The sequence below is a fragment of the Bombina bombina genome, chromosome 1 (assembly GCF_027579735.1).
Source record: "Bombina bombina isolate aBomBom1 chromosome 1, aBomBom1.pri, whole genome shotgun sequence".
Classification (NCBI taxonomy): domain Eukaryota; kingdom Metazoa; phylum Chordata; class Amphibia; order Anura; family Bombinatoridae; genus Bombina; species Bombina bombina.
Window position 1 is genome coordinate 408,679,020 of NC_069499.1, and position 26,488 is coordinate 408,705,507.

The 26,488-nt window shown below is 41.4% G+C and overlaps 1 protein-coding gene across 1 annotated transcript in view; it reads left to right on the forward strand.

Annotated features, from left to right (window-relative positions):
• Nucleotides 1-5,950, forward strand: part of GPD2 (glycerol-3-phosphate dehydrogenase 2) — a gene marked incomplete in the record, with an annotated part of 636,690 nt that extends 630,740 nt beyond the window's left edge. Inside the window, 1 exon segment of the mRNA XM_053698314.1 lies at nucleotides 5,771-5,950. Within this exon segment, the coding sequence (XP_053554289.1) occupies nucleotides 5,771-5,923 (153 nt within the window).
• Nucleotides 5,951-26,488: the final 20,538 nt, after the last annotated feature.

Sequence of the window (26,488 nt, forward strand, 5' to 3'; positions counted from 1 at the left end):
GTTCTTAAAGTTCTTCAGGGGGTTCCGTTTGAACCTCTTCATTCCATAGATATCAAACTTTTATCTTGGAAAGTTCTTTTTTTGGTAGCTATTTCCTCGGCTCGTAGAGTTTCCGAGTTATCTGCCTTTCAATGTGATTCTCCTTATCTGATCTTCCATGCAGATAAGGTAGTTCTGCGTACCAAACCTGGGTTTTTACCTAAGGTGGTATCTAATAAGAATATCAATCAAGAGATTGTTGTTCCGTCTTTGTGTCCTAATCCTTCTTCAAAGAAGGAACGTCTATTACACAATCTGGACGTGGTTCGTGCTTTAAAGTTTTACTTACAAGCTACTAAAGATTTTCGTCAAACATCTGCTTTGTTTGTTGTCTACTCTGGACAGAGGAGAGGTCAAAAGGCTTCGGCAACCTCTCTTTCTTTTTGGCTAAGAAGCATAATCCGCTTAGCCTATGAGACTGCTGGCCAGCAGCCTCCAGAAAGGATTACAGCTCATTCTACTAGAGCTGTGGCTTCCACATGGGCCTTTAAAAATGAGGCTTCTGTTGAACAGATTTGCAAGGCGGCGACTTCGTCTTTGCTTCATACTTTTTCAAAATTCTACAAATTTGATACTTTTGCTTCTTCGGAAGCTATTTTTGGGAGAAAGGTTTTACAGGCAGTGGTACCTTCCGTTTAAGTACCTGCCTTGTCCCTCCTTTCATCCGTGTACTTTAGCTTTGGTATTGGTATCCCACAAGTAATGGATGATCCGTGGACTGGATACACCTTACAAGAGAAAACATAATTTATGCTTACTCGATAAATTTATTTATCTTGTGGTGTATCCAGTCCACGGCCCGCCCTGTCATTTTAAGGCAGGTATTTTTTAATTTTAAACTACAGTCACCACTGCACCCTATGGTTTCTCATTTCTCTGTTTGTTTTCGGTCGAATGACTGGATATGGCAGTTAGGGGAGGAGCTATATAGACAGCTCTGCTGTGGGTGTCCTCTTGCAACTTCCTGTTGGGAATGAGAATATCCCACAAGTAATGGATGATCCGTGGACTGGATACACCACAAGAGAAATAAATTTATCAGGTAAGCATAAATTATGTTATATATATATATATATATATATTTATATATATATATATATATAAATATAAATATAATTGGTAGTCTAAACAGGCACTCTCCTATACTTAAATAACTTCAATATTTATTTGTGCGGTGAACCCCTTCTTCAAACATAAAACATTAAATCAGACTTACCACCTCATATATCCCCACACTTTGTTGCATCTGAAATTTCCAGCCTTTCAACAACCGCCACAAGAGTTACGTAAGCTCTGGCTATACATAATCAAAAAAGCCAAGACGCATTAGGAACCAGGATAACAACAGAAGTGCACAAACCTAATGCTCATTCCAGATTATAAATTATAAACCATAACATGGCGATACGTGTCTAACTCTGGACAGAAATCCTACTGCATATTAAAGTATTACCAACTGCTTTTCATTAAATAGAATCGCATTGCTCATATTATCAGCATTCCTACATACTATCCATCACTGTTCTTAAAGGGATATAAAACCCCAAATGTTTCATTCATGATTCAGATAGAGCAGGACATTTTAAGCAACTTTCTAGTTTACCTCTATAAACAATTTTTCTCTGTTCTTTTTGAATGCTTTGTTGAATGAGCAGCAATGCACTTCTGGTTGCTGACTGAACACATGCGTGAGCCAATGACAATCAGTATATATATGTATCCACCAATCAGCAACTAGAACCTAGGTTCTTTGCTGCTCCTGATCTTTCATAGATAAACATTTCAGCAAAGGATAACAAGAGAAACAAGCAAATTAAATAATAGAAGTAAATTGAAAGTTGTTTAAAATTGTATTCTCTATCTGAATCAAGAAAGAAAAATTTTGGGTTTCATTTCCCTTTAAGACATTTTTGTCAATAAAATACATCTCAGATGAACCGGACGCTAGAGAAACCGTAATCCTAGATTAGTATTTAGGCCATTGGTCTGTAAATCTACTCAGATTCTTTCTGCAATAATACTCTGGCTCTAATCTCCCTAAGGGAAAAAGGGGCAACAAGGCGTGGACTTCTTGCTCAGTGTGTTTAGAGGCATATGGCTACACCTCACTGACGAGGCCCAATGCAGGCCGAAACGTTCCTCTGTGGTTGCTGTGTTCTTTGTTCAGAGAGGATTTGCCTGGTATTTCGTCACTGCACTTTCTGTAATAGGTGGGATCAGTCTGATATACTACAGGAAAGTTCTACTCTGTGAAAAGCATTACTGGGCTAAAAAGAAGCTGCACCCAGATGCTAAATTGCCATAGAACAGGCTAACAATGTTATTGACCCAGTTGTTCGTTCCTGTGAGCGCACTTCTCTCTGTTTGTATGTATGTATGTTTATATATATATGTATATGTATTTATGTGTGTGTGTATGTATGTATGTTTATATATATGTATATGTATTTATGTGTGTGTGTATGTATGTTTATATATATATATGTATATGTATTTATTTATGTGTGTGTGTATGTATGTATGTTTATACAGGGAGTGCAGAATTATTAGGCAAATTAGTATTTTGACCACATCATCCACTTTATGCATGTTGTCTTACTCCAAGCTGTATAGGCTCGAAAGCCTACTACCAATTAAGCATATTAGGTGATGTGCATCTCTGTAATGAGAAGGGGTGTGGTCTAATGACATCAACACCCTATATCAGGTGTGCATAATTATTAGGCAACTTCCTTTCCTTTAGCAAAATGGGTCAAAAGAAGGACTTGACAGGCTCAGAAAAGTCAAAAATAGTGAGATATCTTGCAGAGGGATGCAGCACTCTTAAAATTGCAAAGCTTCTGAAGCGTGATCATCGAACAATCAAGCGTTTCATTCAAAATAGTCAACAGGTCGCAAGAAGCGTGTGGAAAAACCAAGGCGCAAAATAACTGCCCATGAACTGAGAAAAGTCAAGCGTGCAGCTGCCAAGATGCCACTTGCCACCAGTTTGGCCATATTTCAGAGCTGCAACATCACTGGAGTGCCCAAAAGCACAAGGTGTGCAATACTCAGAGACATTGCCAAGGTAAGAAAGGCTGAAAGACGACCACCACTGAACAAGACACACAAGCTGAAACGTCAAGTCTGGGCCAAGAAATATCTCAAGACTGATTTTTCTAAGGTTTTATGGACTGATGAAATGAGAGTGAGTCTTGATGGGCCAGATGGATGGGCCCGTGGCTGGATTGGTAAAGGGCAGAGAGCTCCAGTCCGACTCAGACGCCAGCAAGGTGGAGGTGGAGTACTGGTTTGGGCTGGTATCATCAAAGATGAGCTTGTGGGGCCTTTTCGGGTTGAGGATGGAGTCAAGCTCAACTCCCAGTCCTACTGCCAGTTTCTGGAAGACACCTTCTTCAAGCAGTGGTACAGGAAGAAGTCTGTATCCTTCAAGAAAAACATGATTTTCATGCAGGACAATGCTCCATCACACGCATCCAAGTACTCCACAGCGTGGCTGGCAAGAAAGGGTATAAAAGAAGAAAATCTAATGACATGGCCTCCTTGTTCACCTGATCTGAACCCCATTGAGAACCTGTGGTCCATCATCAAATGTGAGATTTACAAGGAGGGAAAACAGTACACCTCTCTGAACAGTGTCTGGGAGGCTGTGGTTGCTGCTGCACGCAATGTTGATGGTGAACAGATCAAAACACTGACAGAATCCATGGATGGCAGGCTTTTGAGTGTCCTTGCAAAGAAAGGTGGCTATATTGGTCACTGATTTGTTTTTGTTTTGTTTTTGAATGTCAGAAATGTATATTTGTGAATGTTGAGATGTTATATTGGTTTCACTGGTAAAAATAAATAATGGGTATATATTTGTTTTTTGTTAAGTTGCCTAATAATTATGCACAGTAATAGTCACCTGCACACACAGATATCCCCCTAAAATAGCTATAACTAAAAACAAACTAAAAACTACTTCCAAAAATATTCAGCTTTGATATTAATGAGTTTTTTGGGTTCATTGAGAACATGGTTGTTGTTCAATAATAAAATGAATCCTCAAAAATACAACTTGCCTAATAATTCTGCACTCCCTGTATATATATATATATGTATTTATGTGTGTGTGTGTGTATGTATATCAATACCCTGCACTGCAAGATACTTGACATTAACAAGTTTTGGCTCATACAGGAGACAATATTTATTTGCTTTCTAACGCTTTGCTGCTACTATGCTTACTGTTTCTATGCATATGTTTTTAATGTGACTGGGGATGCCCAGTCTAATTGTTTTTAATATATGCATCTTTATTCCCTTTTGTTTTTGCATACATTTTTTCTTACTATATCACAATCATTCCTTAAAATTCATATTTTTCATATGTTTCTTATATGTAGTGCAGTGACAGTATTTGATTGGGCTATAGATACTGGAGAGAACTCTTGTCCAGTGCATTTATTACATTTATCCTCTATCACATATATATATATATACCAAAGCTGATGAGCCCAGCACACTATAAAGTTCCAACCACCGTGGTGCTCTTCAAATCAAATAACAGTCATGCATGTTTCATGAAAAGCACTTCTCCGGATTTAAACAAACATAAACATTTATTGGTATAAACGTTTTCGGGGTTGCCCCGTCCAAAGATACAATATAAATGAAACAATTCTACTCACCACACTATAAACCCTCTCACCTCATGGACATCTCTGCCAAAAGTGCTTGCAGAGCCATAGCATCCCCCAGCAGCCTCTGTGCATGCGTGGAGGTCACTATGGATGCCTGCACAGGCCAAATGTAAAAGTTAAAAATGGAAATCAAATCGATACAGCACAACGTTGTAAAAATAAAGATAACATATGCGGGCAACTAAAAATTTACACACACATACATGTGAAATACAATATAATAAGTGAGCTGGCTAACTTAAACTACAAATTGTAGAAAAGAAAAACTGATCAAGCAATCTGGACCGTAGTCATGTTTTTAAGTTATGTTGGTGAGCAAATGAAAACATTCACCAAAAGGACCAATTATATACTTATTTCGTGGTGCAAGTGACCCTATGCTTGATTTCATATTTTTTATTTCTCCATGGATGTGTGAAAAATGCGCAGAGGCTGCTGGGGGATGCTGTGGCTCTGTAAGCACTTTTGGCAGAGATGTCCACGGGGTGAGAGGGTTTATAGTGTGGTGAGTAGAATTGTTTCATTTATATTGTATCTGAGGACGGGGGCAACCCAGAAAACGTTTATACCAATAAATGTTTGTTTGTTTAAATCCGGAGGAGTGCTTTTCCTGAAACCTGCATGACTATATATATATATATATTAAAGTTACACTTCTTTGCATCATCTTTGAGTTCATGATGAGTCAATAAAGATAATTTATATATATTATATATGTATCTGAAATATCGAGTTTGCACTTCTCTGCATCATCTTTGAGTTCATGATGAGTCAATAAAGATAATATATATTTATTATATATGTATCTGAAATATTGAGTTTGCACTTCTCTGCATCATCTTTGAGTTCATGATGAGTCAATAAAGATAATATATATATTATATATGTATCTGAAATATTGAGTTTGCACTTCTCTGCATCATCTTTGAGTTCATGATGAGTCAATAAAGATAATATATATATATATATTATATATGTATCTGAAATATTGAGTTTGCACTTCTCTGCATCATCTTTGAGTTCATGATGTAATCTTGTTTTTGCAGAGTATTCATGTTCAAATGGATTCCAATAATCTTCATGAAATCCTCAACGAAGTAGATCTGAATAAGAATGGTCAAGTTGAGCTGAATGAGTTTTTACAGGTTTGTATTCAATTTTGTCTGATATATTTGCTGTATTCCTGGAACTATTACTAATTTACACAACAATGTAAGTGCATTACCTTTGATAACAAACATGCTTTTATTTTCCCCACCACTCAGACTCCTGCATTTTGAATGAGCATTAAAGGGACATTCTACTTGAAAATTGTTATTGTTTAAAAAGATAGATAATCCCTTTTCTTTCTAATGACACGATGAGTCCACGGATCATCATCAATTACTGTTGGGAATATCACTCCTGGCCAGCAGGAGGCAAAGGACACCACAGCAAAGCTGTTAAATATCACTCCCCTACCCACAATCCCCATTCTTTTTTGCCTGTAGTGCAAGGAGGAGGTGAAGTTTAGGTGTCTGATGAGAAGTTTTCTTCAATCAAGATTTTGATATGTTTTTAGCAGAGTAAGCTTACTCTGTTCTTTTCTGGGGTCTATCCTAGTCCACATCAGTCTCTTCAGTAGGGCAGTGGTGGCTTTTGATCACTTGATAACTTGTGAGGTACAATTCTCACTGTGTTTTCTCAAGAATCTGCTGCCCTAACTAGAAAACCTGAGTAGGTTTACTCAGTTTTTCTCTCTTCACAGGTCCATGTGAGGTGCTGCACCCTCTCAAACCAGGTGAGCTGTCCTGCTGCCGGACAGCACTTTCAGGTAAGTGCCATTTTAATTTTCTTTTGCAAGGAGATTGCTGGCACTTGTTACAGCTAAAAGCTGTCTTATTTAATATGGGACTTAATTAAACCTTCATGTTTGGGGTTTCTTTGAGGCAGTTTGGGCATTGAGACTGTGCGGTGATTTATGGTGGCTCAGTGTGTTATAGTAGTTTTTATACTTTAACTTTTGGTCATGGAGATTACTGTTGTAAGCCGTTTTTTTCGGCAGTTAGGGCTCTGTAACCGCTCAGTATTTGAAAATGGACTGCAGGACAGGTAGGCACCTCAGTAAAGCTATTGAAGTGTATAGGTAGCCTGAAGTCTATTTGGTTTGTTGCGCTAACACACATTTCTATTTAAAGACACAGTACACATTTATTTTTTATTTTCAAACAAAGAATTTTTCCACTTTATTCTTATTTATTACATAAGATGGATCAAGAGGCTTTTCAAACCATTATCCCAGGCGAAGTTGCTGCTTGTCAGTTATGTTTTAATGCTCAGGTGGAACCCCCACTTCCTTTTTGTTCCTCATGCATTGAGAGAACTTTAAGTTATACAGATAAAATATTTGACCATGAGCCACCATTATCCCAGGCAAATGCTGTTCAGGTGTCTCCTGTTGCAGATATGCCGCAGCTTTCTCCTCAAGCATCCCAACTTTTTCAGTCTCCACATACAGTGCCCTGTGTTTCTTCTTGCAATCCTGTAGGATTTTCTCTACAAGACATTGCTTCCCAGGTATCACTTGCGGTATCCGAGGCCTTGTCAGCTTTCCCCATGTTGCAGGGAAGGCGTAAAAATGAAAATTAAAGGAAACATGTTGGTAAGGTTTCTGATCAACTTCTGGCTATCCAGAGTGTCCCTTCCCATAAGCCTGAGGAAGAAGACATGTCGGTAGCATCTGAGGGGGAAATCTCAGACAATTCCTTCTTCTGATGCTAAAGTGGTATCCTTCAGATTTAAGCTAGAACACCTTCGCTTATTACTTAAGGAGGTTTTGGCTTCTTAGGACAACTCTGACACAACTATAGTAGTCAATCCTAAAAAGTCTAGTAAATTGAACAAATACTTTGATGTTTCCTCCGCGGTGGAGGTTTTTCCGGTTCCTGACCATCCTGACCATGCTGCGGAGATTATTGCTCGAGAATGGGAAAGACCTGGTATTCCCTTTTCTTCATCTCCTATTTTTAAGAAGATGTTTCCTATAGTGGATTCTATTAAGGAGTCGTGGCACACGGCTCCTAAGGTAGAAGGAGCGATCTCCACTTTGGCCAAGAGGACTACTATTCCATTGAGGATAGTTATCTTTTAAAGATCCAATGGATAAAAAATTTGAGGCTTTACTAAAAAAGATGTATGTATGTCCACCAGGGTCTAAAATGGCAACCTGCGATGTGTATCACCACTGTTACCAGCGCTGCGGCTTACTGGTTTGATGCGTTGTCTGAATCTCTTCAGACGGATACCCCTCTTGATGAGATCCAGGACAGGATTAAGGCTCTCAAGTTAGCCAATTCCTTCATTACAGATGCTTCCTTACAGGTTATTAAATTGGGAGCCAAGATTTCTGGTTTTCCGGTCCTAGCCCGCAGGGCCTTGTGGTTGAAGTCCTGGTCTTCGGATGTTTCATCTAAATCTAAACTCATGGCTATTCCTTACAAGGGTAAGACCTTGTTTGTACCTGGTTTGGCGGAAATTATTTCAGAAATTACTGGAGGGAAGGGTTCTTTTCTTCCTCAAGATAAAAAGAATAAGCAGAAGGGACATCAGAGTAATTTTCGTTCCTTTCATAACTTTAAAGGCAAGTCTACCCCCCCCTTCCTCCAAACAAGATCAAGCCAAGCCTTCCTGGAAGCCCAACCAGTCCTGGAATAAGGGAAAGCAATCTAACAAGCCTTTTCCAAGTCAGGATGAAGGGTTGGCCCCCAATCCGGGAGTGGATCTTGTAGGGGGAAGACTCTCTTTTTTTCCCCAGGCTTGGATAAGAGATGTACCGGATCCCTGGGCGGTGGACATTGTCTCCCAGGTATACAAAATAGACTTCAAATCTTTTCCTCCCAGAGGCAAGTTTCTCCTCTCCAGATTATCTGTAGACCAGATAAAAAGAGAGTGATTACCTGTTTCAAACTTTGACTTTAGGGGAATTTGCAGCTAACCCTATACACCATGCACTGTATCACATAGTAGAGCTGTATCCCAAAGAACTGTCTTGCAGATAAAAAGAGAGGCGTTCTTACATTGTGTCAAGGACCTTGCTGCCCTGGGGGTAAAAGTTCCAGTTCCCTTTTAGGAAAGGGGTCTGGGATTTTACTCAAATCTGTTCGTAGTTCCCAAAAAGGAGGGAACTTTTCGACCAATCCTTGATCTAAAATGTTTAAACAAATTTCTCAGAGTGCCATCCTTCAAGATGGTGACTATATGCTCCATTCTTCCCTTGGTACAAGAGGGTCAGTTCATGACAATCATAGACCTAAAGGATGCATACCTTCATGTTCCCATTCACAGGGGCCATCACAAGTTTCTGAGATTCGCCTTTTTGGACAAATATTTCCAGTTTGTGGCCCCTCCATTCAGCCTTGCCACAGCTCCCAGAGTTTTTTCAACGGTTCTGGGGGCTCTTTTAGCTGTGCTTCGATCTCGGGACATTGCAGAGGCACCTTATATGGACGACATTCTGGTTCAGGCGCCATCTTTTCAACAAGCAGACTCTCATACGGAGATCTTGTTGTCTTTTCTTCGATCCCACGGACGGAAGGTGAATCAGGGAAAAAAGTTCTCTGGTTCCAGCTGCAAGGGTCGTATTTTTGGGGACCATAATAGACTTCCTGTTGATGAAGATTTTTCTGATGTAGGTCAGAAAAAGAAAGATTTTCGACTCTTCAGTTCTCTCCAATGTATGGAGGTAATCGGTCTGATGGTGGCTTCCATGGACATCATTCTGTTTGCTCGGTTCCATCTCAGACCTCTGCAGTTATGCATGCTCAGACAATGGAACGGGGACTATACAGACCTGTCTCCGCATGTAGATCTAGATCAGGCTTCAATAGACTCTCTTTCGTGGTGGCTTTCTCAGGATCATCTCTCCCAGGGTACTTGCTTCCGCAGACCCTCCTGGGTGATTGTGACCATGGATGCCAGCCTTCTAGGTTGGAGAGCAGTATGGGGCTCGTTGAAGGCTCAGGGCTTATGGACCCAGGAGGGTCAGAATGCCAAACTTCCGAGATATGGCTCAAGGTCAAGAGATCCGCAGGCATTTCTGATCGATGCTCTGGCAGTTCCTTGGAACTTCAGTCTAGCATACCTGTTTCCTCCGTTCTCTCTCCTTCCAAGAGTGATTGCTTGAATCAAGCAGGAGAGGGCGTATGTAATTCTCATAGCCCCGGCGTGGCCTCACAGGATTTGGTTTGCAGACCTAGTCGAAATGTCATCCTTCCCACCTTGGAGACTGCCTCTGAGGAAGGACCTTCTACTTCAGGGTCCCTTCCTTCATCCAAATCTTGTTTTCTCTGAAGCTGACTGCTTGGAGATTGAACGCTTAGTTTTATCTAAGCGTGGGTTTTCAGAGTCGGTCATTGAGACCTTGATTCAGGCTCGTAAGCCTGTGACTCGCAGGATTTACCATAAGATCTGGTGTAAATACTTGTATTGGTGTGAATCCAAAGGATACTCTTGGAGTAGAGTAAGGATTCCTAGGATTTTGTCCTTTCTCCAGGATGGTCTGGAGAAGGGTTTGTCGGCAAGTACTCTAAAGGGTCAGATTTCGTCATTGTCTATTTTGTTAAATAAGCGCCTGGCGGATGTGCCAGACGTGCAATGGTTTTGTCAAGCCTTGGTTAGAATTTGGCCTGTGTTTAAACCTGTTACTCCTCCATTGAGTCTTAACCTTGTTCTTAAAGTTTTACAACAGGCTCTGTTTGAGCCTATGCATTCTTTAGATATTAAGATGTTATCTTGGAAAGTTTTGTTTCTTGTTGTTATTTCCTCTGCTTGGAGAGTTTCAGAACTCTCAGCTTTACAGTGTGAATTATCTTATATTTCACTCTGATAAGGTGGTTCTGCATACTAAGTTTATTTTTCTGCCCAAGGTTATTAATCAGGAAATCGCTGTACCTTCTTTGTGGTCTAATCCTCCTCCTCACAAAGAACGCTTGTTGCATAATCTGGATGTTGTGCAAGCGCTAAAATTTTATTTGCAGGCAACTAAGGACGTTCATCAGTCTTCTGTATTGTTTGTTTGCTTTTCTGGGAAATGCAAGGGTCAGAAAGCTACGGCTACTTCACTTGGCATATGAGACTACTGGATAGCAACCTCCTGAGAAAATCACAGCTCATTCCACAAGGGCTGTTTCTTCTTCCTGGGCCTTCAAAAATGAAGCTTCTGTAAAACAGATTTGCAAGGCTGCAACTTGGTCATCTTTGCACGCTTTTTCCAAATTCTATAAATTCGATACTTTTGCCTCGGCTGAGGCTTCTTTTGAGAGAAAGGTGTCCTCTGGCTTGGGTATTGGTTCCCAACAGTAATTGATGATGATCCGTGGACTCATTAGAAATAAAACAAAATTTATGCTTACCTGATAAATTTATTTATTGACACGGTGGGCCCACGGCCCGCGCTGTATATCGACAGTTTCTTTTTAAACCTCAGGCACCACTGCACCTTGTGTTACTTCCTTTCTCTCCTTTCCCTTTGGTCGAATGACTGGGGGATTGTGGGTAGGGGAGTGATATTTAACAGCTTTGCTTTGGTGCTCTTTGCCTCCTCCTGCTGGCCAGGAATTATTTTCCCAATAGTAATTGATGATGATCAGTGGACTCACTGTGTCAAGAAATAAATAAATTTATCAGGTAAGCATTAATTTTGTTTTATACCTATTACCCAGTTTTACATAACCAACACTGTTATATTAATACACTTTTTACCTCTGTGATTACCTTGTATCCAATCCTCTGCAGACTTCCCCCTTATCTCAGTTCTTCATTTTAGCCAATCAATGCTGACTCATAACTCCACAGGGGTGAGCACAATGTAATCTATATGACACACTTGAACTAGCGCTGTCTGACTATGAAAAACTGTCAAAATGCACTGAGATTAGTGGCGACTTCATCGCCTTTCAGTTTATGGACCTACCTAGGTTTAGCTTTCAACAAAGAATACAAAGCAAATTTGATGATAAAAGTAAATTGGCAAATTGCATGCCCTATCTGAATCATGAAAGTTTAATTTGGCTTGTCTGTAAGCGCTAGTGACAAAAACGTTAACAGATTTGCTGTGTGCAATGCTTAAACTTTTGTTTGTGTTGTTTCATATGTTTGGTTTCAGATCAAATCTAAAGTATAAGATTGGACCTTTTTGTAAGGAATTTTTTACACCTATATAAAAGACAAAGACACACTTAATTTATCCTACATTGACAAGGACGTCTTAATGTGTTTGAATACAGTCTTTAATAAATCAAGAATTACTTAACAATTTCGTATTATTTTATTTTATTTAATGTTCCAATTTATCTAATGTCCAGATATTAAACAGCAGTCATAATTGAGCATTCTGTTGGCCATATTTTAGTTTTGTACAAGTTTAAAGATTTGAAAGTGTGATTTGAGCTCTGTTTTTAACTATTAAACCAGAACTTTTTGTGTTTATTAACACTATTATCTGGTTATAAGAAAAGAAAAAAAGTGATCCCAGCTGCTACTTTAGATTAAAAGTAATGTGAAAAACAGTGTGAAAAGTGTTTCATTGGAATTTCTTTTATCAGGGTGCTCAGTACACTTGTCTGTGTTTTCTTATAGACTGAAATAACCTGGAATTTGAAAACCTCACACAATCCACTGCAGATCACTTTTTATTGCTTTTATAATGGTCTATAGCAGTGATGGCGAACCTTGGCACTACAGATGTTTCTGAACTACATTTCTCATGATGCTCGACTGGACTTCAGAGTGCTTAAGCATCATGGGAAATGTAGTTCTGGAACATCTGGAGTGCCAATGATCGCCATCACTGATCTAAGTAAAGACGATAGACAATGACAATTATATTATTTTAACTGTGTTTGTTTCAGTATTTGTATTCGGATTGACATTTTATATTTTAAACTCTTTGATAAAAATGTAAATTTATAACAGTTTATGCCTAATGCGTTAAACCTGTTTCTTAAAGTATTGCTTAATTTAAAGAGACAGTGGTTAATTGGATTATAACATCAATATCTATAGAGATAAGTGCTTAAGTCATAAAACTTACCATAAGTTTACTTGTAACCTGACTTTCTTTTAATGAGTTGTACCTTGTAATTTCAGGTATGAGCTTAAAGGGACATTTTTGCTTCCATGATTCAGATAGAGTATCTGATTTTAAATACTTTTCCTTCCATAAGGCAGGGAGAGTCCACGACTTAATTCCTTACTGTTGGGAAATACAACACTACACCCCAGCCAAAGGTATAAATATCCCTCCCACTTACCCTATCCCCCAGTCATTCTTTGCCTTTCGTCACCATAGGAGGTGGCAGAGAAGTGTCAGAAGATTTGGATAGTCCTGTAATGGGTATGTTCCCTTCAAGAAATAACTCAAGTTTTAAGTAATCATGTCAACCTCTCAGTGAGAGTATTGATGAAAGTTAGAGTCTGGAGATGAAGGGAAAGTTTTTCTGAAAACCCATCCAGACTGTCACTAACAACTCCTGAGCAATCAGTGTTGACGAGTTTCACTGTTTGCTGTTACACACTCGAGTCCATGTCAGAAGCGCTGCTGCAAGACTGTCACATTTGAGAGGCTGTACCTGTACCTGTTCCACAGCATGGATACTGGAGAGTAAGATAGTTTTTTTATATATACACTTTAGAACGCTATACAGGGTCACAGTGTGGCTCCTTTATACCTTGATAGGTTATTTGAACAGCTTGGGGATTTATATCTGCTTAATGTGAGGGTGTTTTTGGGTTCATAGACTGTGTTTTTTGGCTTGGAACTAAAAGATTTCACTTTAGTTTTTGAAGTGTTGCAAAGCTCATAATAGCTTAGCGCCCTTTTTATAGCAGGGGAAGTCCCGTCTTATGCACCACATGACTGGGTGCGGTCTCTTTCATTTCCTAAGATCCTGCTGCAGACATCATTCCTGAGGAGAGCGTTTTCAATGTTAGCTGTCTGGGTCTAGGAGGTAGTGAGTGCCCCAGCCATTGGGAGTATTAAGGTGCCGTTTTTTAAATAAAAGCATTTATTTTTGTTTGTCCTTCTGTGGGTATATACAAAGCTATGGAGGACTCTGATACTACATTAGAAGGTTCCGCTCCTTCTGTACTGATTAATAATGCTTGTTTATCTTGTGAGGAGGCCGTGGTTTACCCGCATGCTTAATTTTGTTCCATTTGCCTAAACACTGTTCTAAATTCTAAGAATGGGGGACAAGCCTGCTAATACTCATAGCACTATTAGCCCTTCTGAGACGTTTACTTCTCAGGAATCTGGGTCCCAAGAAATCACTACCCTTTCTACATTAGCCGCTCCACATGCAGTCTCCCGCGGCTCAACTAATCCTCCATCTGGAGGGGGCCTTTTTTCAGCAAACTTTACCACTCAGTTACAATTGGCTGTGTCTGCGGCCCTGAGTGCCTTACCTTGCTCTAACAAACACAAGAGAAAGGTTAAACGTAGTTCTCCTGACCTGGAGTCATCTAAATATTTGTCTGATTTAGCCACTATATCCCAGCTATCCGAGGATGAGTTAACCTCTGTAGCTTCAGAGGGTGAACTTTCGGAGTCGGAGACTTCAGTTTCTAAACCTCCTTCAGCAGAGGAACCCTCTTTTTAGATTTAAAATTGAGCATCTGCCTTTTTTATTAAAGGAGGCTCTGTCTATGCCAGAGGTTCCAGAGGCTACACTCCCTGAGGAACCTAAGATCGCTAAATTAGAGAATGTTTATGAATATAGGAAGGTCCTTCTGACTTTTCCTGTGCCAGTTAAGATGGGGAACATTATTAGTAATGAATGGAAAAGAATAGGAACTTTTTTTTTCCCCTCGTATACTTTGAAAAAATTATTCCCTGTCCCTGACTCTCTTAGATTTGTGGGGCTTCATCCCTAAGGCTAGGCTGGCTAAGTATACTACTATCCTTCTGGAATATAGTTCTTCTTTTAGAGAGCCTATGGATAAGAAAATGGAAACTTTTCTGAGGAAGATGTTTCAACATACAGGGGTTTTATTCCCAACCGGCGGCAGCTGTAGCTGCAGTTGCTGGAGCATCTACCTACTGGTGCGACACTCTGGCAGAGCTCATTGAGTTGGAGACTCCCCTCAAGGATAATTCAGGAGAGAATTAAAGCACTGAGAATTGCTAACTCTTTCATCTGTGATCCGAATATGCAGATTATTCGCATAAATGCAAAGGCTTCTGGCTTTGCGGTTCTAGCCTGCGGAGCTCTCTGGTTGAAGTCTTGATCTACGGATATGACTTCTAAATCCAGACTCCTTTCTCTACCCTTCAAGAGGAAGATTTTATTTGGCTGGACTCCATTATCTCTAAGGTTACCGGAAGGAAAGGTGCCTTCCTACCGCAGGATAAGAAGAATAGGACTAAGGGACAGCAACTGTCTAATTTTCGTTCCTTTCGTGCTGACAAGTCACAACGACAGCAGTCCTCATCTAAGTCCTAGCAGCCCAAGAGTACTTGGAAGCCGGCTCACTCCTGGAATAAGTCTAAACAGACTAAGAAGCCGGCCGAGAACAAATCTGCATGAAGGGGCATCCCCCGATCCGGGATCGGATCAAGTAGGGGGCAGACTCTCTTTTTTCAGACGCTTGATTCCAGGATGTACAGCCCCTTGGGTCCTGGAGGTTGTATCTAAAGGATACAGGATAGGTTTCAAGTCTCATCTGCCCAGGGGCAGATTCCTACTCTCCAGTCTGTCTACAAGACCAGAAAAGAGGGCTGCCTTCTTAGGTAGCTTACTGGATCTCTCCTCTCTAAGAGTAGCTGTCCCGGCACCTATAGCAGAAAGAGGTTTGGGGTTTTATTCAAACCATTTCATGGTTCCAAAGAAGAAGGGAACTTTTTGTCCAATTCTGGACCTAAAGTGCCTAAACAAGTTTCTGAGTGTTCCCTCTTTCAAGATGGAGACAATACGGTCAATCCTTCCTCTGGTTCAGGAAGGACAGTTTATGACCACAATAGACCTGAAGCATGCATACCTTCATGTCTCGATTCACAGGGAACATTTTCAGTTCCAGAGGTTTGCTTTTCTGGACCAGCACTTCCAGTTCGTAGTTCTTCCGTTTGACCTAGCTACTGCTCCAAGGATATTTACAAAGGTTCTGGGTTTCTTCTAGCCATTGCCAGAACATGAGGTATTGCAGTAGCGCCTTACCTGGACGATATCTTGGTACAAGCATCATCTTTTCATCTAGTGGAAAAACATTCAGAGTTCCTTCTCAATCTTTTTCGATCACATGGAGTTCTATTACTCCAAGTACAGGGGTGAATTTCCTGGGGACAATGATAGACTCCATATCCATGAGAATACTCCTCACAGATCAGAGACGTTGCAAGCTAACTACTGCATGTTTCGCCCTCCAGGCCTTCTTGAGACCCTCAGTGGCTCAGTGTATGGAGGTGATCAGACTCATGGTGTCTTGTATAGACATCATTACTTTTGTCAGATTCCATCTCAGACCCTTGCAACTATGCATGCTGAGGCAATTGAACAGCAACTATTCAGATCTGTCTCAATAGATCATGCTGGACAACCTGTCGAGAGACTCGCTCTCTTGGTGGCTCTGTCCAGATCATTTGTCCCAAGCCACGTCCTCCTTGAGACCGTCCTGGGGGATTGTGACTACGGATGCAAGCCTTTCGGGCTGGGAAGCTGTTTAGGGTGCCAAGACAGCACAAGGTCTGTGTCCTCCCTTTCCGATCAATATTTTGGAACTACGGGCAATCTTCAATGCCTTGAATGCTTGGCCCCTTCATGGTTTGTCCCAGTTTATCAGATTCCAATCAGACGATATAACCTTGGTTGCCTACATCAACCATCAGGGGGGAACGAGTAGTTCCTTGGCGATGAGAGAAGTATCTCAGATACTAGAGTGGGCAGAGACTCACGGATGTTCTTTGTCAGCAATCCACATCACGCGTGTGGACAACTGGGAAGCGGACTTCCTCAGCAGGCAATCCTTTCACCCAGGGGAATGGTCTCTCCACCCAGAGGTGTTTGCAGAGATATGCAGCGAGTGGGGGACGCCGGAGATAGATCTCATGGCATCCCGCTGCAATACCAAACTACCCAGGTACGGGTCGAGATCGAGGGATCCTCAGGCAGAATTGATAGATGCCCTATCAGTACCATGGAGGTTCAGACTCATATATCTTTTTTCCTTCATTACTGCTTCTCCTTCGTGTGGTGGCTCTCATCAAGCAGGAGTGAGCATCAGTGATTCTAATTGCTCCGTCGTGGCCGCGAAGGACGTGGTTTGCCGATCTGGTGGGGATGTCCTCATATTCTCTGTGGAGGTTACCTTGTCGCAGAGATCTGCTGATACAGGGTCCCTTCGTTCATCAAAATCTAGATTCTCTGAGGCTGACTGCGTGGAGATTGAATGCTTAGTCTTAGCCAAGAGAGGGTTTTCTGAGAGTGTTAGTGACACTCTGGTTCAAGCTCGTAAACCAGTTACTCGTCATATCTACCATAAAGTGTGGACTTAATTGCACTGGTGTGAAGAGCGTGGTTTTTCCTGGCATAAGGTTAAGACTGCCAGAATTTGATCTTTTCTCCAGGATGGACAGGAGAAGGGTTTATCTGCTAGTTCCCTGAAGGGACAGAAATTGGCCCTGTCAGTGTTACTGCACAAAAAGTTTGCTGAACTTCCGGATGTGCAGTCCTTTGTTAAGGCTCTGGCTAGGACCAGACCCGTGTTTAGATCTGGGGCTCCGCCTTGGAGAGTCCACGACCCCGCCCGTAATTTATGTTTTTGATGGGCAGCTCCCTTTTTATATTATTTCTTCTGGCACCTTTTATACCCTGATGTTTCTCCGACTTTTCCTTGTTCCCTCGGCAGAATGACTAGTTATAGGTATACCTGTTGAAAAGGATACCTAGGTATGCTCAAGTGCTGCTGATTGGTGGTTGCACATCTATGCCTCCATGTTATTGGTCACCCATTGCATTCAGCTAGCTACCAGTAGTGCATTGCTGCTTTTTCAACAAAGGATACCAAGAGAATGAAGCAAATTAGATAATAGAAATAAATTGGAAAGTTGTTTAAAATTGTATTCTCTATCTTAACCACAAAAGAAAAATGTGGGGTTTTATGGCCCTTTAAAGGCTCTATGGTAAATCCATTTATTTCAGAAAAGAGTGTCATGAAAGCGTATACCTTACGCCTAGATTTAGAGATTTGCAGCCAAAGGGGTGCGTTAGCTATGCGTGTTTTTTTTCCGCCGCACCTTTTAAATAACGCTGGTATTGAGAGTTCTCTGAAGGTCTGCGTTAGGCTCCAAAAAGGGAGCGTAGAGGTAAATCCATTGATTTCAGAAAAGAGTGTCATGAAAGCGTATACCTTACGCCTAGATTTAGAGATTTGCAGCCAAAGGGGTGCGTTAGCTATGCATGTTTTTTTTCCCCCGCACCTTTTAAATAACGCTGGTATTGAGAGTTCTCTGAAGGGCTGCGTTAGGCTCCAAAAAGGGAGCGTAGAGGCATATTTACCGCCACTTCAACTCTCAATACCAGCTTTGCTTATGGTAGCGGCTAGCTGGAAAAACATGCTTGTGCACGATTTCCCCATAGGAAACAATGGGGCAGTTTGAGATGAAAAAAAAACCTAACACCTGCAAGAAAGCAGCCCCATTGTTTCCTATGGGGAAACACTTTCTAAGTCTGCACCTAACACCCTAACATGTACCCCGAGTCTAAACACCCCTAATCTTACACTTATTAACCTCTAATCTGCCGCCCCCACTATCGCTGACCCCTGCATTTTTTTATTAACCCCTAATCTTCCGCTCCGTACACCGCTGACCGGACCTCGCCGCTACTATAATAAATGTATTAACCCCTAAAGCTAAGTCTAACCCTAACACCCCCCTAAATTAAATATAATTTTAATCTAACGAAATAAATTAAATATTATTAACTAAAGTATTCCTATTTAAAGCTAAATACTTACCTGAAAAATAAACCCTTATATAGCTACAGTATAACGAATAATTATATTGTAGCTATTTTAGGATTTATATTTATTTTACAGGCAACTTTGTATTTATTTTAACTAGGTACAATAGCTATTAAATAGTTATTAACTATTTAATAGCTACCTAGTTAAAATAATTACAAAATTACCTGTAAAATAAATCCTAACCTAAGTTACAATTAAACCTAACACTACACTATCAATAAATAAATTAAATCAATTAACTACAAGTACCTACAATTAAATAAACTAAACTAAATTACAAAAAAACCCCACTAAATTACAAAAAATAAAAAAAGATTACAAGAATTTTAAGCTAATTACACCTACTCTAAGCCTCCTAATAAAATAACACAGCCCCCCAAAATAAAAAAAATTCCCTACCCTAATCTAAATTAAAAAAGTTAACAGCTCTATTACCTTACCAGCCCTTAAAAGGGCTTTTTGCGGGGCATGCCCCAAAGAAATCAGCTCTTTTGCCTGTAAAAAAAAAACCACAATACTATCCCCCAACATTACAACCCACCACCCACATACCCCTACTCTAACCCAAACCCCCCTTAAATAAACCTAACACTACCCCCCTGAAGATCTCCCTACCTTGAGTTGTCTTCACTCAGCCGAGCAGCGATGGACCAAAAGACATCCGGAGCGGCAGAAGTCTTCATCCTATCCGGGCAGAAGAGGACATCCGGACCGGCAAACCTCTTCATCCAAGCGGCATCTTCTATCTTCATCCATCCGACGAGGAGCGGCTCCATCTTCAAGACCTCCGGCGCGGAACATCCTCTTCTACCGACGAATGAAGGTTCCTTTAAGTGACGTCATCCAAGATGGCGTCCCTTGAATTCCGATTGGCTGATAGGATTCTATCAGCCAATCGGAATTAAGGTAGGAAAAATCTGATTGGCTGATTGAATCAGCCAATCGGATTCAAGTTCAATCGGATTGGCTGATCCAATCAGCCAATCAGATTGAGCTCGCATTCTATTGGCTGATCGGAACAGCCAATAGAATGTGAGCTCAATCTGATTGGCTGATTGGAGGTGGCGGCAGTGTGCTGTTGGCAGATTAGGGGTTAAAAAAAATTATTAGAGTGGCGGCGATGTGGGAGACCTCGGTTTAGGGATACATAGGTAGTTTATGTGAGTTAGTGTACTTTAGAGCACAGTAGTTAAGAGCTTTATAAACCGGCGTTAGCCCAGAAAGCCCTTAACTACTGACTTTTTTCTGCGGCTGGAGTCTTGTCGGTAGAGGCTCTACCACTCACTTCAGCCAAGACTCTAAATACCGGCGTTAGGAAGATCCCTTTGAAAAGATAGGATACGCAATTGACGTAAGGGGATCTGCGGTATGGAAAAGTTGCGGCTTGGAAGTGAGCGTTAGACACTTTCCTGGCTGACTCTAAATACTAGCGGGCGGTAAAAAGCAGCGTTAGGACCCCTTAACGCTGCTTTTGACAGCTAACGCAGAACTCTAAATCTAGGCGTTACTTAGCTATCAAAAATATGACATCAACATTGCTTTTTTTTTGTTTTGTTTTTTTTCAAAAATTAATGCTTTCAACAAAAGTTTTACTCAACCTGGAAGATTCTCATCAGACATGAAGAAACTGCAGTATTTTTATTTTTCATTGTACTGCTGTTGTGAAGCTGTAACTATATAACTTATCATATCTTGTAATACCCATTAATATTTTTTTATGTATGATCACAAAAACATTGCAAACTTAAATGTTAGGATATTACACAACTGTTTTAATCCCTTATCCTGCGTTTCTGTGTGTAGAAGTGTAAACATTCACTTAAGATAAATTGATTGGATAAAAAGGACAACATGATAAATTGTATTTTTTTTACCTTTGATATTTAACCATTCACTTCTTTAATTGTTTTACACACTTTTGCGACTTCCTCGACTATAGGGAATGTTTTCTACATGTAACCAAGTTTATTTTTTATAAAGTCCTAGTTGAGAAGGTATTTCAGATTTCTGCAAGCTATTTCCTTCGCAATGGCAATGATAAATGCTGAACATGAGATAAATTAATGCTGGGGGTTTTGGTCAATGTCAGCCCTTTCTTCACTGTGTCAAGTTAAACAAACAAGATCAAGCCAAGGAAATGGTAATTGTCTCTCTTGAGATGAGCTACAGATAAGAGCATTGTTGAATCTAAATGCAGTATTTTTTTTCGGCAATTGTGTCCAGCATCACAAAAAAAGAATAATTATTTCTTAATACATTCATCATCCGTTCAATCAGATTAAATGCATATTCCATTAACCATTGACAACAATGAATTGTTCCTTTGGAATTTTATGGGAAACAATTTTATTTCTTATTTGACAGGTTGGCCATACACACGATTGGTTGTAAATAGACTTTCTTTTATATTGTTCAAGAAAATTCAGCTGTCATTTTGAGTGTAGATATCATAATTGTGAAAAAAAAAATATGTGACAATAAGTTATACAATTTTATTTTAGAGTAGAGGTAAATCTATATTAAACTGGAGAGAGATAAAACATTGTAAGTTTTCTTTGGCCTTTAATAAGAGGGTTTTAAAAATTTACTAGTTTTTCTTTTTTTTTCAAAAGTTCTTTGTTCTTAATTCTTCACCAATAGATTTGTAGAAGTTGTTATTATCAAGTAAAAAAATTTTGAAATGTTTCTATTCTGCAATATTTTTTTTTTATTATTTTTATAAATAATTTTTAGTGAGTTCAAAGAAGCATAACATTGTACAAAAGGTAATTCAATAACTGAATGAGAACAAAAGCTGAGTGGAAGACAACCTTCCGGGTAGATGCAGTACATGCAATGATCAAAAGTCAATACCACGTATAGTCAACCCTTGAAGGAATAAACCTCAGAGTAAAAAGTTTTTAACATTTTAAAGATATCAATCGTTTTGAAGAAGTATCTACCTCATAAGAGTGAAGATTCAGAGACTAAGTCAAAGTGATTAACAGACTATGCTTGCATACTTGGGGGCAAGTAGAGATCGCTTTGCCGATTTTTCGTCAGGAAAATCCAGTGGAGAAACGGGGCAGAGGGTAGTAGGGGGAGACGAGGGAGAGAGAGGTGAGTAGAGGGGAAAAAAAAGGAGAAAACCTTAATTGTGACCTGCCAATACCAGGGGAGGGGGGGAATTATGCAGTCCCCTCCCCACTGGCACAGTCATGTATCAATATCGGCTACTTTCCCTTTACATGGAGGAGATCGTGCCTTCTCCCAGTGAGTCCCATGGCTCCCAAATCATGGCGAACAGGTCTGTTTGTTGGCGGGAGCTGTATACATGGCTCTCCATAGACCGAAAATAAGAAACAAGTTGAATCAAAGCCTGCCATTTAGGGGTATAGATTTTTTCCAGTTTCATGCAATTTGGAGTTTTGTCGCCATTGTGATCGTTATCAGGAGTGTGCGGCCGGACGCAGAGAGGGGACGAAGGCTAGCATGCACCAGGGCTGCTTCCGGGGGCAAAGATGCTACCAATCCCAGACGGCAGCACAAAACCTCTACTTTGTTTCACAGGGGTATAATGGCAGGGCAAGCCCACCAAATGTGATGGGGATCGCCCACCTGTTGACAACCTCTCCAGCAGAGGAGGGAGCTACCAGGAAACATTTTATGTAACTTTGAGGGGACATAGTGCCACCTAGTCAATAACTTGTAAAACAGTTTGTACAGCGTCATGCAGTGTATTGATGATTTGGTGTATTGGATAGCATCGGCCCAATCCTCTGCAGACAACCCCAGTCTCTCTCCCAGTCCTCCATCTGCTTGGTTTAAGAAAGTTCTGAAGCATCGAGAAGAATTTGATAGTGGGAGGACAAGGTGGAAATATGTTGGGAGCCTGAAGATATCCGGGTCTCCCAAGGTGTCTGCTGTCTAGGAGGGGCACTAAGAAATCCCTACGACTTTATATAGAAAGAATCCTTAGAAGGTCAAATCTGAACCTGGGCTGTATGGCAAGGGTATGAGCCAGGACTTCGGGGGGAACTGGATTTCCTCCTGAGAAGAGGTCTGTCATTTTAAGAGCAGAGAGGGCTTGTCACACCGCAAGAGGAAGGTCAAGTATGAGACCTGAGATAGAGTGACAAGGAGAGGGGTGTGGAGAGACCAAGTTGTGATGGCAGAGCTGTAGCCAGGAGTTCCTGCAGTGCCGGACGATGTTATTGTGAATCAGAAAATCCGAGGCACATTGAGGTGGAATCCAAATAAGATCCATCAATGTCAGATGGGCCGGTAAGGAAGCCTGCTCTAGTTCTAACCAGCGGGGGATGGCCTCTTTAGTGTTCCATTCTGATATATGGGTTAAAAGGGCGGCCTCATAGTAGAGCTTAACATTCAGAAGGCCTAGACCACCAGCCAGAGCTGGGCATTGTAATAAAGAAGCTGCAATACAAGGCCTCTTCCCATTCCATATGTACCGGTTGATTACCGCTTGGAATTTGTTAAGCAGTGAGAGTGGGACTTTAATTGGCAGACATCTGAAGAAGTATGTTAGCTTGGGGAGCTGCATCATCTTAACCACAGCTATTCTCCCAAACCAGGAGATTTCATCGTATCTTCTGGAACACAGGTCTTTTTGGAGCTGGGTAAGAAAGGTATGAAGGTTCTTAGATAGGATTATGCCAGTGTCATGAGAGAGAAATACCCCGAAGTGCTTGAGGCTTATTAATGATCATTGGAATTTATATTTCCTCCTAAGGGAGTTCAATATGGAATCGGAAAGGTTTAAGGGATAGGCTTCAGTTTGTAATAAGAAATACTGCCAAACCTTTCCAGGAGACCGAATAGTGCTGGAAGGGACTTTTCCGGTTCTGTGATGAAAAAAGTCATATTGTCTGCGTAGACGGCTAATTTCTGGGGGGTGTCGTGAAGCACTAAGCCCTTGACTTGGGTCGATGGCCAAGGCAAACAGCAGGGGGGACAGGGGACAGCCGTGTCTTGTGCCATTTGTGATCTGCACCGTGCCTGAGCAAAAATCCAGGCCTCTCACTCTCGCTGTGGGGCAGGAATACAAGGATCTCACTACTGTAATAAAGGGCCCCGGAAGTCCAAAAGCTGAAAGTGTTAAGAAATGTAGTCCCATCTCACCTTTTCGAACGCTTTTTCTGCGTCCATTGACAGGGCAAGGAGGGGAATCCCCATGTCTGCGGCCTCTGTGAAAATGTTCGGGAGACGCTCTGTGTTGTCTGGGCCCTGTCTACCCGGTATAAAGCCGACCTGATCTGGGCCAACTAGTTCCGGGAGAAATCTATTTAGTCTCGTGGCTAGTATTTTCGCGTATAGCTTTATGTCAACATTTATTAAGACGATCGGCCTGTAACTTTCACATAGAGAGTGATCCTTCCCTACCTTAGGCAGCATAATGATGGAGGCCTCGAGAAACTCCGGGCAGAGCACGCCTCCACCGAAAACTGAGTTGAAGAATCTGGTGAGAAGAGGTAGCAGTTGTGAGGAGTAGGTTTTATAAAATAGAGTGGTAAACCCGTCCGGTCCCGGTGCCTTATTTAACTGAAGTGAAGAGATCGCTTGTTGCAGTTCTTCGGTAGTTAGTGGGCTAGAAAGGCCCTGGGCGTCTTCCTCAGATAGGACCGGGAGAGGAAGGGAGGATGAGAACTGCTCGATCTGCGGCTTTGGGGCTATAGAGTTCTCGGGGGAGGAGTCTAAGTTGTAAAGTGCGGTGTTATAGTGAGCGGACACCTTAGCTATATCTTGTGGGGCATGCACAGTCCCTCTTTGGGTTTTAAGAAATGGGATTCGACGTTGCTGTGTGTGAATTCTGAGCTTATGAGTTAGAAGTCGATCTGCTCTATTACCTTTGTAGTAATACAATTGTTTGAGAGCCAAAAGATTTGATTGGACTCTTTTTTTCTTCGATTGTATTAATTTTGGATTTAACGGCTACTATCTGCGCAGTTATCTGCCTCAAGGGGCCTCCTCTATTGTATGTTTCTAAAGAGCGTAACTCCAAGTATAGTTGAGCCAGGGACTTTCCCATAAGTTTGCGTTTTTTTGAGGCCTGTTTTATAAAGTGGCCCCTCATAAAGGCTTTCAGGGTTGCCCACCGATCAGGGTCGTCGGTCATTGCGTTGTCATTAGTGACTAAAAAGTCAGATAGAACCTTGGAGGCATCCACACCCGCTGGCCCTGAGATTAAAGAGGGATGTGGCTTCCAATTAGAAGAGGAGGATCCCTGGAAGTGAGTGTTTTCGAGTATGATGGAGGCCTTATCATGATCTGACGATGGGCATATCTGGATAGAAAGTGAGAGAGCCTGTCAAGGAGAGTGGAGCGGCACAAGAGGTAATCAATTCTTTAATAGCAGAGATGGGGATTCGAATAGAAAGTGAAGTCTCTCTCCGAAGGGGACAGACACCGCCATGCATCATACAGGCTGAACTGGAACATTAAGGAACGGAATTGATTTGAAGCCCGCTTAGCTGTGGGATCTAAAGGTTTTTGTTTGGAGGTCCTTCTATCCAATATTGGGTCCTACACCATATTCAGGTCCCCTCCTATCAAGAGTGTACCTCTATTTAAGTGGTCTATCAGGGGGAGGACCGATTTCAGAAAAGCGAGTTGACCGATGTTTGGGGCATATAATGAGGCCAGGGTGTATTGAACCCCATCCAGGGTACAGACTACCAGTAGGTACCTGCCATCCGGGTCCCTCTCCACGTGTTGGATCATGCATGTAATTCACTTGTGGACCACAATGGCGACACCTTTTTTTTTTTTGGATGAGAAGCCGACAGGCAAACCGGGAAAAGTTTAGAGTTCTGCATGAAGGAGGAGCCCTGAGGCCAGTGGGTCTCTTGAAGAAAGGCAACCCTTACATTAGTTTTCAAGAGGTAAGGGAAGGAACGGTGGGGAGTGCTAGATAGATTTCTCTGTCTGCAGCGTTACAGACTAACGCAGATGATGTTTCCTAGGCTCTGTTTATGAGTAATATACTTCAAATGTGAGTTAGTGAATAAGATCTGTGGTTGAAGAACAAAGCCAAAATCTGTGCCGTGCTTCCCTAGAAAGCAAAGAACAGAGCAGATCCAAAGGTGGGGGGAGTAGCGAAGGTACCAAAAGAAATTTAGGTTGAGCTAATTTCCATAGGTATAAGGTCACAGAGGCCCAGGGGGATGAATCTAAGTATTGGAGTGGGCATTCGTAATGGGCACTTATTACAGCAAACACTGGCTAACTTTGGGGTAGTACGTTTCCAGTTGGAGCATAACATTGAATAAATTTAACAACATAAGAATAACAGAAGGACAGGTAAGTCTGGGGTGACATAAACATACTCAGGTACTACATAACATTAATATTAGATAACCCGTATATCTCCTTGACGGCCCTCACTTTTAATTTACAACTAGAAGGGAGAATGGCTACTAAGCTAGGCGAGAGATTAAGACTGGGGGGTGTCACCTCTGGGGGAAGACTGCAGGGTATATCTGGGGAAAAGTCAGACAGTCTCACTCTGAGGGTCAGGTGGGACTCACAATAAAAATTTTTTTGGGGGGGCTTGTGAAGGGCCATGAGGTCCCACGCCACAGCCCCTAACTATTGTGCCACTTGTAACCTTGTAACTTGTCTAGGGTGACAGTAAGTTAACTGGGAAACTGTACCTTTAAGATGGGGAAACCCTTGTATCCCCCTTTCCAACCCACATTCACAGTTACAATCAGGGGGAGGGGCGACCCCTAACCTAGGTGGGAGTTAAGTCTATGGGACAGTACCTCTAAGAG